The sequence below is a fragment of the Salmo salar genome, chromosome ssa09 (genome assembly GCF_905237065.1).
Source record: "Salmo salar chromosome ssa09, Ssal_v3.1, whole genome shotgun sequence".
Lineage (NCBI taxonomy): Eukaryota > Metazoa > Chordata > Actinopteri > Salmoniformes > Salmonidae > Salmo > Salmo salar.
The window spans coordinates 82,881,359-82,893,614 of NC_059450.1; the positions used below are offsets into that span (position 1 = coordinate 82,881,359).

At 42.5% G+C, this 12,256-nt stretch overlaps 1 protein-coding gene across 1 annotated transcript; it reads left to right on the forward strand.

Moving 5' to 3' along the window:
- Positions 1 to 453: 453 nt before the first annotated feature.
- On the forward strand, positions 454 to 10,740 carry cab39l1 (calcium binding protein 39, like 1). Its single transcript, XM_014212851.2, has 8 exons — positions 454 to 648; positions 1,530 to 1,694; positions 1,990 to 2,154; positions 2,488 to 2,606; positions 2,865 to 3,033; positions 3,238 to 3,363; positions 5,751 to 5,894; positions 6,845 to 10,740. Exons 2-8 carry the CDS (start codon positions 1,578 to 1,580, stop codon positions 7,034 to 7,036), a joined length of 1,032 nt encoding a protein of 343 aa, XP_014068326.1. The 5' UTR covers positions 454 to 648; positions 1,530 to 1,577; the 3' UTR covers positions 7,037 to 10,740.
- Positions 10,741 to 12,256: the final 1,516 nt, after the last annotated feature.

Sequence of the window (12,256 nt, forward strand, 5' to 3'; positions counted from 1 at the left end):
GAGTTATTTAAACAGCATACATGTACAACTGGACAACCTGGTTTCTGCATATTACAAAATGTCAGTACCCTTAGATAGATGGATATGTTTTGCCAATACTGTTTTGTCATTATGTAGGCCTATAATAGGTGGAAAGACACTTTATTTTCAGGTGTGAATAAGTCTTTAGTACTTGATACCACTGACTTTAAGCTTTTCAAATAAGGTTCCAAGTGTATTGCAACTGGTACATAAATGCTTACTATGACTGGTTATGTCTAGTCTATGACACCGGGCTATGCTATAATGTATCCTCAAATAAATACATTTGTTACTGTAATTGGAAAAAATTATACTTTTTGATACGTTTAACCATATCAATGCAACTTTGTTGCATTTTTTGGGGGTTCGGGGGATTGGGGGCGTGTCATTCCATCGTTTCGGTTTGATTGGTTTAAATATCGTGTCATAACATACCCGCCCCTCTTCCCTAGATCTAGGAGATAGGGGAAGTTGTCTGACAATAATTATCCAGCAGAAATACTTTTTAGGTCACGAGAAATAAATATGAATTTCTTAAATAGGTGTGGTGTATAGGTTTAGTATAAGTTACCTTTAAATATCCTACACTTCCTACAGGATATTAAAAAAAGTCGCCTTCTAAGCTTGGTGAGTGTCAAAAAAATCTAGCGTGCTAATGTTTGCTTGTTTGCTAAACTCGCTAGGTAGCATTCCAGCTGCGAGTTTAATTGCTCGTTCCTTTAATTTGTGCATTAATCTATATTACACTGACAGCTAGCTGCCTAACGTTAGCTATCCTGACTGTTAACTTGCAAGAAAGTTGCTAGTTGTTAGCTAGTTGTTGCATTTGACTAATGTGTTATCGTGGTTATATCAATTTGATTCAGATTAATGTACCTAGCCGAATTTTCTAACTAGCCAAGATGAGAATCTGCCTTGTTAACCTTAGCCAGCTAGCTGTCAGTGTCGTATAGGTTAAGGCACAATGTCAGCAAACTAATCTATCCAGCCAAAAGAAGACTAGCTAGCTGTCCAACATCAGCACAAACGAATTCTCAACAAACCCATTGCCACGTTCTATTGAGTGACACACCGGATATTACTTTGGGAAAGCATTTATGACCCATTTAATAGTTTCCCTTTGGCTATGGGTGGGAACTAGCCCAGTATCGTTTCAGATAGACACCTGCATTCTAACTCAATACCTACCTGCATTCGATTTGACCCAGTTGATTGCTAGGATCTGATCATTCTGTTTTCTATTATCTGACCACGAGTTATGTAACTGACAATATGGCCTACAGGGATGCATAGTGTCATTGTCAGGATAGGAATTGATCTTTTAGTTACCATGGAGTGCTGTTAAGTGTAACAACATCACTTAAAATGTGAATCTTTCAGTGAAGGAAAAGGCCAAGATGCAGAGCTGTTGCTGTGATGATGATCTGTCAGACCTGTAGTTTCAAAATATGAAAGCAGTGTATTGATGTAATAGCTCATCATTTGTCTGTTGTCAATTTTATCCAAAGGGAAAGCGGTGCCTTCTACTCTACAACCAGACTCATCTCCTTGTCACCATGCCGTTCCCCTTCGGGAAGTCTCAGAAGAACCCTGCGGAGATTGTGAAGAGTCTGAAGGAGAACGTAGCTTACTTGGAAAAGCTGGATGTGGCAGAAAGCAAAAAATTTGAAAAGGTCAGGTGATACCTGTGGACTGCTGTTTTGAGAGCACAGTAGAAATTGTCTGTGGTCATTTGTTGGTTAAAGTTGGTCTTTCACATATGAGCATCCAGACTGCAACTTCATATAGCAATGTTGTGAGTCATTGGATGTGTCCAAAAAGGCACCCTAATCCCTGCATAATGTGCTACTTTTGACCAGAGACTTATATGGGTTCTGGTTAAAAGTAATTCACTATATTATAGGGCATAGGGTGCCCTTTCAGGCTTTATTAACTAAGTGTTGTTCCCTCATATTTTTTTGTCTCCAGGTTGCAGAAGACGTGTCTAAGAACCTATCATCTCTGAAAGAGGTGCTGTGTGGTTCAGGGGACAAGGAGCCCCAAACGGAGGCAGTGGCCCAACTGGCCCAGGAGCTGTACAACACCAACCTCCTCATTGCTCTCATCGCAAACCTGCAGAGGATTGATTTTGAGGTGGGGAAATGTTCTAGCCATTAGTTTTATACTGGGGGTGAAATTGATTCTTCATGCTAGAGTAGTGGATAGTTCAAATCAATACAGAAGAGGGAGGAGCATAAAGACAATGTGATCACCCATCACACACACCACTGTTTGATTGTGGTGTTTGAGAGGTCCACTCACAGAATATTTCTGCTCCACAGTGCTTTAGAGGGACTTGGGGAGCCACAGTATTCTGTGTGTGGGCCTCTTATACCTTTATCAGCTTTTTTGGGGGGGATGTGCATATCACCCTCCTTCATTGATTGTAATGTTTCTCATGTAATGTTTCTCATTGTTGTCCTCCAGGGAAAGAAGGATGTGGTGCATCTGTTCAGCAACATTGTGCGGCGCCAGATTGGCACCCGTACGCCCACGGTTGAGTATATCTCCTCGCACCCACAGATCCTTTTCATGCTGCTGAAAGGGTGAGTCTCAAAGCTGCTCATCTGCCATCTGTTAGATCAGCTAGATAAGCAAGAAGCATGGATTTATATTTTTTTTGTTAGGTATGTACCCATTAAGTGTGATTGTAGGCTCTTAACTCGCTTGTTTGTTCATTTACAGACCCCCATGCATACAGCCTCAACATATACTATATGAATCATTCTTAAAGAATCATTCTTAATCAAAACACACCCACATAGTAGTGTTGAGTTGTAGTGGCATGAATCCCAACTTTGCAGGTACGAGAGTGCGGAGGTGGCTCTGAACTGTGGGGTGATGTTACGGGAGAGCCTGCGTCATGAGCCCCTGGCCCGCACAATTCTCTTCTCGGAGGACTTCTACTGCTTCTTCCGCTATGTAGAGTTCTCCACCTTCGACATCGCCTCAGACGCTTTCGCTTCATTCAAGGTAAATGGCTGCTGTTCTCATGGCTTTATGTCCTGTGTGTTTAGCGCTTACTATAAAGTAAGCCTTGTCTGAGCCAGAATGGCCCATAGGGCAGGAGTGTATCTCCTGTTTCTGTAGTGTGAGGCAGCTTGATGTACTGTGTACATCTCCTGTGCTTAGCATGTTATGTAATATCCTGTTCTTTTCTCTCAAATATGTTGCTAGGATCTTCTCACGAGACACAAGATTATGTGTGCAGATTTTCTGGAGACCAACTATGACCGGGTGTTTACAGAATATGAGAAGCTACTGCATTCCGAGAATTATGTCACCAAACGGCAGTCCCTAAAGGTACTTTCTGTTATCACTGTCACCAAACCCAACATTTTAAGTTAGTTTAGACCTCTCACGTTGATACATTTCTTCTGTAACAGAAATACAGTGCATTTGGAAAGTATTCAGACCTCTTCACTTTTTTTCACATTTTGTAACAGCCTTAATTCTAAAATGGATTAAATCGTTTTTGCAGCCTCAATCTACCGTAATTTAGGGACTATAAGCCGCAACTTTTTTCCCACGCTTTGAAACTCGCGGCTTAAACAATGATGTGGCTAATATATGGATTTTTCCCGCTCTAAAAAAAAAAAAAACACATTCTGTGACGTGCTCAGTTTTTTTTTTGGCGGCATGAAGCTTTCATTAGACCAATGAAATTGCCGAACGGGTTAAGGTCAAACAACTTTTTTGTTTACTGTTTAGATTAAATCGAGCGCTCTCAAACTTCCCATCATTCTGATTACGGTAGTCATTTTGTCACCCTCATCATGGCAAAGACACGGAGAAATGCATATGATGCAGCTTTCAAGTTGAAGGCGATTGATCTGGCTGTTGGAAAAGGAAAAGGAGCTGCTGCACGGGAGCTTGGTCTTAATGAGTTGATGATAAGACGTTGGAAACAGCAGCGTGAGGAATTGACTCAGTGCAAAAAGACAACTAAAGCTTACTGCTAATTTTTATTTTTTTGTTACAAGCCGTGTTTCGTTAAAGCCTGTGTAAAGTTAATTTGTTTCAATGTACCGGTAGGCACCTGCGGCTTATTTATGTTCAAAATATATATATTTTTTAAATTCAGTGGGTGCGGCTTATATTCAGGTGCGCTCAATAGTCCGGAAATTACGGTACACACAAAACACCATAAAGACAAAAAAAGTTATGTTTGCAAATGAAAAGATAAATAAAAATGGCAATATTACATTTACGTAAGTATTCAGACCCTTTACTCAGTACTTTGTTGAAGCACCATTGGCAGCGATTACATAGTCAATTCTTACGTATTTACATTTACGTCATTTAGCAGACGCTCTTATCCAGAGCGACTTACACGCTACAAGCTTGGCACACCTGTATTTGGGGAGTTTCTCCCATTCTTCTATGCATATCCTCTCAAGCTCTGTTAGATTGGATGGCGAGCGTTGCTGCACAGCTATTTTCAGGTCTCTCCAGAGATGTTCGATCAGGTTTAAGTCCGGGCTCTGGCAGGGCCACTCAAGGACATTCGGAGACTTTTCCCGAAGCCACTCCTGCGTTGTTGGCTGTGTGCTTAGGGTTGTTGTCCTGTTGGAAGGTGAACCTTCGCCCCAGTCTGAGGTCCTGAGCACTCTGGAACAAGTTTTCATCAAGGATCTCCCTGTACTTTGCTCCGTTCAACTTTCCCTCGATCCTGATTAGTCTCCCAGTCCTTGCTGCTGAAAAAAACCTCCACAGCATAATGCTGCCACCACCATGCTTCACCGTAGCGATGGTGCCAGGTTTCCTCCAGATGTGACACTTGGCAGTCAGGCCATAGAGTTCAATCTTGGCTTCATCAAACCAGAGAATTTAGTTTTTCATGATCTGAGAGTCCTTTAGATGCCTTTTGGCAAACTCCAAGCAGGCTGTCATGTGCATTTTACTGAGGAGTGGCTTCCATCTGCCCCCTCTACCATAAAGGCATGATTGGTAAAGTGCTGCAGAGATGGTTGTCCTTCTGGAAGGTTCTCCCATCTCCACAGAGGAACTCTGGAGCTCTAGCAGAGTGAACATCAGGTTATTGGTCACCTCACTGACCAAGTCCTTTCTCCCCCGATTGCTCAGTTTGCCAGGCGGCCAGCTCTAGGAAGAGTCTTGGTGGTTCCAAACTTCTTCCATTTAAGAATGATGGAGGCCGCTATGTCCTTGGAGACCTTCAATGCTGCAGAAATGTTTTGTTACCCTTCCCCACACCTGTGCCTCGACACAATCCTGTCTCTCAGCTCTACGGACAATTCCTTCAACCTCATGGCTTGGTTTTTGCTCTGACATGCACTGTCAACTGTGGGACTTTATATAGACCGGTGTGTGCCTTTCAAAGTCATGTCCAATCAAGTTTAGAAATATCTCAAGGATGATCAATGGAAACAGGATGCACCTGAGATAAATTTCGAGTCTCATAGCAAAGGGTCTGAATAATAAGTTATTTCTGTTTTTTATTTTTAATACATTTGCAGAAATTCTAAAAACCTGTTCACTTTGTTGTTATGGGGTATTGTGTATAGATTGATGGAGATTGATAAAAAAAATTATAATAATCTTAGAATAAGGCTGTAACAAAATGTGGAAAAAGTGAAGGTCTGAATACTTTCCGAATGCACTGTATCTTCCGAACTTATCCTAAAAACAATGATGACCCTTTTTCTATTACTAAACAAAGTGTTTTGCAGCTCCTGGGAGAGCTTCTTCTGGACAGACACAACTTCACTGTGATGACCAAGTACATCAGCCGGGCTGAGAACTTGAAGCTGATGATGAACATGCTGAGAGACAACAGCCGCAACATCCAGTTTGAGGCCTTCCACGTCTTCAAGGTGTGTAGACGTGTTGTGTTCTCGGAGGGTGCAGGCTGAGGGTGCAGATTCTGAGCTCATTCTCTGCCTGTCCTATTTTCCACCGTTTTGGGTTACTTCATCTAAAATACATGTTAACATTTACATCCCCTAATCTACAATTCTGTCTTTATAGAGGATGCAGAAATATTCATGCCTTTAAAACTTAGTTATAACTTAATACGGTTGTAGTATTGTATTTTTTAAGAAATTAACCAATTAGCATATACGGAGTGTACAAAACATTAACAACACCTTCCTTGAGTTGCACCCCACATTTGCCCTCAGAACAGCCTCAATTCTTCAGGGCATGGACTCTACAAGGTGTTGCAACCGTTCCACAGGGATGCAGGACCAGGTTGACTCCAATGCTTCCCACAGTTGTCAAGTTGGCTGGATGTCCTTTGGGTGGTGGACCATTCTTGATACACACAGGAAACTGTTGAGCGTAGAAAAACCCAGCAGTGTTTCAGTTCTTGACACAAACCAGTGCGCCTGGCACCTACTACCATACCCCGTTCAAAGGCACTTAAATCTTTTGTCTTGCCCATTCACCCTCTGAACGGCACACATACACAATCCATGTCTTAATTGTCTAAAAATCCTTCTTTAACCAGCCTCCTCCACTTCATCTACACTGATTTGGAGTGGATTTATGAAGTGACATCAGTAAGGGATCATAGCTTTCACCTGGTCAGTCCATGTTATGGAAAGAGCATGTGTTCCTAATGTATTGTACACTCAGTGTATACTAAGGTACATTAACCAGGTAGTGTATACTAAGGTACATTAACCAGGTGACCAACTACAATAGATTGTCATGCTGTAGCGCTATTCAATTCAATAGATCTTTATTGTCCCTGAAGGGCAATTCTTGTGCAGCATAAAAATCATTATAGGTACCCCACTAACCCTGTTCTGTCTGGTCTTAGGTGTTTGTGGCCAACCCCAACAAGACCCAGCCGGTGCTGGACATCCTGCTGAAGAATCAGGCCAAGCTGGTGGACTTCCTGAGCCGCTTCCAGAGAGACCGCTCCGAGGACGAGCAGTTCTGCGACGAGAAGATTTACCTGATCAAGCAGATCCGCGACCTGAAGAGGCCCACAGCACCAGAGGAGGCATGAGGGAGACAGGCATGGGGACAGCACCAGAGGAGGCATGAGGGAGACAGGCATGGGGACAGCACCAGAGGGGACAGGCAGGGGACAGCGCCAAAGCACAGGTTGTGGTGATGCTAGTGATTTTGGTTGGGGCCTTGGAGTATTCAGAGAGAGAATGATAGTGAGAGAAGCATACTTAACTAGATTCCAGTACTCTGCCCTTCTCTTAACTTCAAACATAGGAACAATATACTGTACAAAGTCCCCCCCCCCCCCATTCTTTTACGTTTTCTAATGCTCATGTGGGAATGGAGGGGATTTTGAGGCACACGCAACAAGAGTGACCCGAGAACTGTTAGTTAAACCATAGATCTATTTCAGCCACTAGGTATGAAATCAATGCACTTTATCAGATAGTATATTGAACCTTAAACGCACCATTAGCCTATTTAATGAGAAGAGCAGCACACCTGAGCCATTTCCTGGGAAATCAGGATAAGTGGTCCACAAAACAGAATACACTCTCCCCGACACAGACTCCCCAAACCTTACAGGAACTTTGAAATGGATTTGTAAGTTTTTAAAGACAGATGTCCTATATGATATTTTAGGGATTAGAATATAAAAATAAAGATTATTTTGCTGGGGTTATTCAGTTAACATTTATTTTGTAGTGGTCTTGTTTCTGACACCATACTTAACTAATTCCATAATATGTTGGTTTATTGCTTAGCTTTGGATAGACTCTTGGGTCAGAGTAGGCCATTGTAATTTTTAGTTGATAACACGGTAATTATCTTCAGTCCATCTCCTAATGACAAACAGTGACAATGGAAGGCTCAAAGACGTGAGTCCGCAGCAACTGTTGTCCTAATAGGAGCCATCCATCAGAGATGACAGTAAAAAACACTATATGAAAACATGAATCAATGATATGATAGTAGGGCCCAGGCTAGTGGACTATAATGGATCTAAACATGGTTTTAGTAGGGGCCAGGCTAGTGGACTATAATAGAACCTAAAGGTGGTTTTAGTAGGGGCCAGGCTAGTGGACTATAATAGAACCTAAAGGTGGTTTTAGTAGGGGCCAGGCTAGTGGACTATAATAGAACCTAAACATGGTTTTAGTAGGGCCCAGGCTAGTGGACTATAATAGAACCTAAAGATGGTTTTAGTAGGGCCCAGGCTAGTGGACTATAATGGACCTACAGATGGTTTTAGTAGGGCCCAGGCTAGTGGACTATAATAGAACCTAAAGGTGGTTTTAGTAGGGGCCAGGCTAGTGGACTATAATAGAACCTAAAGGTGGTTTTAGTAGGGGCCAGGCTAGTGGACTATAATAGAACCTAAAGATGGTTTTAGTAGGGCCCAGGCTAGTGGACTATAATGGACCTACAGATGGTTTTAGTAGGGCCCAGGCTAGTGGACTATAATGGACCTACAGATGGTTTTAGTAGGGCCCAGGCTAGTGGACTATAATAGAACCTAAAGATGGTTTTAGTAGGGCCCAGGCTAATGGACTATAATAGAACCTAAAGATGGTTTTAGTAGGGCCCAGGCTAGTGGACTATAATAGAACCTAAAGATGGTTTTAGTAGGGCCCAGGCTAGTGGACTATAATGGATCTAAAGATGGTTTTAGTAGGGCCCAGGCTAGTGGACTATAATAGAACCTAAAGATGGTTTTAGTAGGGCCCAGGCTAGTGGACTATAATAGAACCTAAACATGGTTTTAGTAGGGCCCAGGCTAGTGGACTATAATAGAACCTAAAGATGGTTTTAGTAGGGCCCAGGCTAGGCTGCAGGGTGATCTTAGGCAGCCATCCATTCTTTAGTCTGATTGATCCCAATAATGGCACTCTTTTTTTTTTTTTCCCTCCTGGCACGGACGCTTGCTAGTTTTCATGTGCAGTTAGGAACTGGTGTAAGTTAGGAAGGTGTTTTTTCTTTTAGAAATGATCACTAAATAATATTAAGATGAGATGTACCCTCCAACAATATTACTAACACATAGTATCTATGGGACGAGTAATACAATACGAAAGTAACACTGTACTGATTAAGAGGTGCCGAATCCGCCCAGTCCTGATACTCTAGTAAACATGGGCTTTACTGTGAGCTGCATGCTGCTTCTCAGGGCTTCTCTCAGGCAGCCAGACGCACTGGTCAAGAATCCACAGAATGCACATAATGATCGGCACTGTCAAACTTAAATGTAGCTCAGTTGGTAGAGCATGGTGTTTGCAACGCCAGGGTTGTGGGTTCGATTCCCACAGGGGGGCCAGCACAGAAAAAAATGTATGGTATGAAATGTATGCATTCACTACTGTAAGTCGCTCTGGATAAGAGCGTCTGCTAAATGACTAAAATGTAAATGTAAAGTATGTTGTATCAATTGCACCTAATTGGCCACTCCTCAATTCTCTACTCAAGCTTAGGACCTATCAATACCTCAATCAATAATTACATTGTATGTTGTCCAGATGAACTACAAAATGGGTTTCTCATGAAATGACAGCATTTTGCCTTACCTAGTGTCACTTAAATTGCATAATAACAGATTACAAAAAAATATGGTGTCTGTCTGCACAATTTTCTAGTATATACCTCATGGGGTTTTGAGTTCATAAGGGCTGTTTTCTCTACTTTCCTTGGAAATATATTTTGGACAAAGAGCAGTGGTTTGTATTATACATGCTAAATATGTCAATGGTTTTGTATTAACTTCAACAGGGAGTGGGACCTGGTTTTCTTTAAGGAGAAAACCAGAATCTTCAACTAAATGTATGTTGGGTGCCTCAAATTTCAATTCATATTGAGTAAGAGGACACAAGTATGAATGTTGCCTTACTTTCAGAATTGCAATTTTATTGGGAAGACCATGTATGTGGAGGTATAGACCTCTCCAATCTTCTTAATCAAAGGTAGTATAAGGGGCAGTGCTTAACTTGACTGAGATGGGTGTCAGTACTCATTTTGGGTGCTGGTTCTGTTTACATGTAGATGCCGTAGTTCCTCAATACTTTTGAGCTAAAATTCTGTAAGAGGAACAGGAGCTCCAGCAGTAGAAAACTTGAGGTGCTGTTACTCGGCTCCGGTTAGCTCCTGCCCAAGTCGAGCACTGATTTTGGGGGGGAAATAATGTATTTCAAGTCCCAAACAACGCCAACTTCACAGGCCCAGATTAAATTATTAACGGCAAATGTGATTTATTGAATATAGATAAACCTTGAATGGAATACATATTAACTATTCCAGGACTTTTTACCAAAAGTGCAATTTAGTCCAGTAGTACTGTAGGCTTAATCCCGTTCATTGTAATCAGCCCACAGTCTGTTATTTATAGGAATTCCATAGCACCTGTTTTGTGGTAGACCAAGCATTAATCAATGTTTGATCAAAACTTTAAACTGAATAATTTCTTGGAGGAAATCAAATATAAAGCTAAACATTTCTGATAATTTTCAGACTTGTGGTTATTTCGCTACTATAATAACTCAATGACAACATACAAAAATGATCAAGTTTTGTCAAGGCTAAATTATTTTTGGGTGATTCAGAATTTGAACTGTAAAATGTATGTTGTGCCTTACCTTTTTCACGAAGCCTCGTGTTTGGATTTATTTTATTTACTGTGGGAGAGGATTAAATGTGTACATAGCTTTATTTTAAAAGGTTAAAGTGTGGAAGCATAAATAAAATGAAGACATCTTTGTTTGTTTTATTACAGTAAGGACAGTCCAGCATACAGTATTTCCACCAATATGTAATTGAGAGTGCTAGTTGGACTGAAGGCCTGCCTTACAAACAGCATTTCTGCAGTATGTTTTTGTGAGTTTGTTAAAAACGGGACAAAAAAAGTGTGCACGCTTGTCTGTCAGTGTATGTGTTGTGCCCTCTGATGGGTTATTGAAGTGCCTGCGCAGGAATCCCAAGGCAGCATAGCTACGTGTATGGCTCTCCTTCTTCAGCTGAGTCTTGGTCTCCTCTGTAGAGCTAGCTCATGGGCCAACCGAGAGATGACCTCCTGCCTCTGTACCTAAATTGTCGGGTGCTTTCCAAGCCTTTCGATATCCAAGGTCTCATTCTCCCTCCTGACTTCCTGCACTTCTTTCTACACTTTTTTCAGTTTCTCACAAAGTAAACTCTGCCTGCAGTGCGTCCATATGTAGGGTCCTCTGTGCAGCCTCCTGCCTGGCTAGGCTCAGCTGCTCCTCCCGCTCCTCCAGCAGGCCCTGCAGACACTTCCTCTCCTTCCCCTGCCTCTGGGCCTCTGCCACTGCTTCACTTAGCTTAGCCCTCAGCCTGCATCTGTCCTCCTCCACCTCACGGATAGCCCTCTGCAGGACCCCAATGTCCTGGATGTTCCAGATACACCTACTCTTCACCTCTCCTTCCCAGCCTCGGTCCTCCCCTGGATCCTTTGGCCGCCTCTCCTTCCAGTTCTCTGCTGCCAATGACTGGAACGAACTGCAAAAATCACTAAAGCTGGAGACTTTTACCTCCCTCACTAGCTTTAAGCACCAGCTGTCAGAGCAGCTCACAGATCACTGCACCTGTACATAGCTCATCTGTAAATAGCCCATCCAATCTACCTCATCCCCATACTGTATTTATTTATCTTGCTCCTTTGCACCCCAGTATCTCTACTTGCACATTAATCTTCTGCACATCTACCATTCCAGTGTTTAATTGCTATATTGTAATTACTTCACCACCATGGCCTATTTATTGCCTTACCTCTCTTATCCTACCTCATTTACACATGCTGTATATTACATTTACATTTACGTCATTTAGCAGACGCTCTTATCCAGAGCGACTTACAAATTGGTGCATTCACCTTATGATATCCAGTGGAACAACCACTTTACAATAGTACATCTATATATTTTTTGGGGGGAGGGTAGGGTTAGACTTAATCCTATCCCAGGTGTTCCTTAAAGAGGTGGGGTTTCATGTGTCTCCGGAAGGTGGTGATTGACTCCGCTGTCCTGGCGTCGTGAGGGAGCTTGTTCCACCATTGGGGTGCCAGAGCAGCGAACAGTTTTGACTGGGCTGAGCGGGAACTGTGCTTCCGCAGAGGTAGGGAGGCGAGCAGGCCAGAGGTGGATGAACGCAGTGCCCTTCTTTGGGTGTAGGGACTGATCAGAGCCTGAAGGTACGGAGGTGCCGTTCCCCTCACAGCTCCGTAGGCAAGCACCATGGTCTTGTAGCAGATGCGAGCTTCAACTGGAAGCCAGTG

Bases quoted from the DNA above. Each gene is read 5' to 3' on its own strand.
- cab39l1 (XM_014212851.2), top strand. From the start codon at position 1,578: ATGCCGTTCCCCTTCGGGAAGTCTCAGAAGAACCCTGCGGAGATTGTG. The intron at 2,607-2,864 runs GTGAGTCTCAAA...CCAACTTTGCAG, and splicing joins CTTTTCATGCTGCTGAAAGG to GTACGAGAGTGCGGAGGTGG. The intron at 3,034-3,237 runs GTAAATGGCTGC...ATATGTTGCTAG, and splicing joins ACGCTTTCGCTTCATTCAAG to GATCTTCTCACGAGACACAA.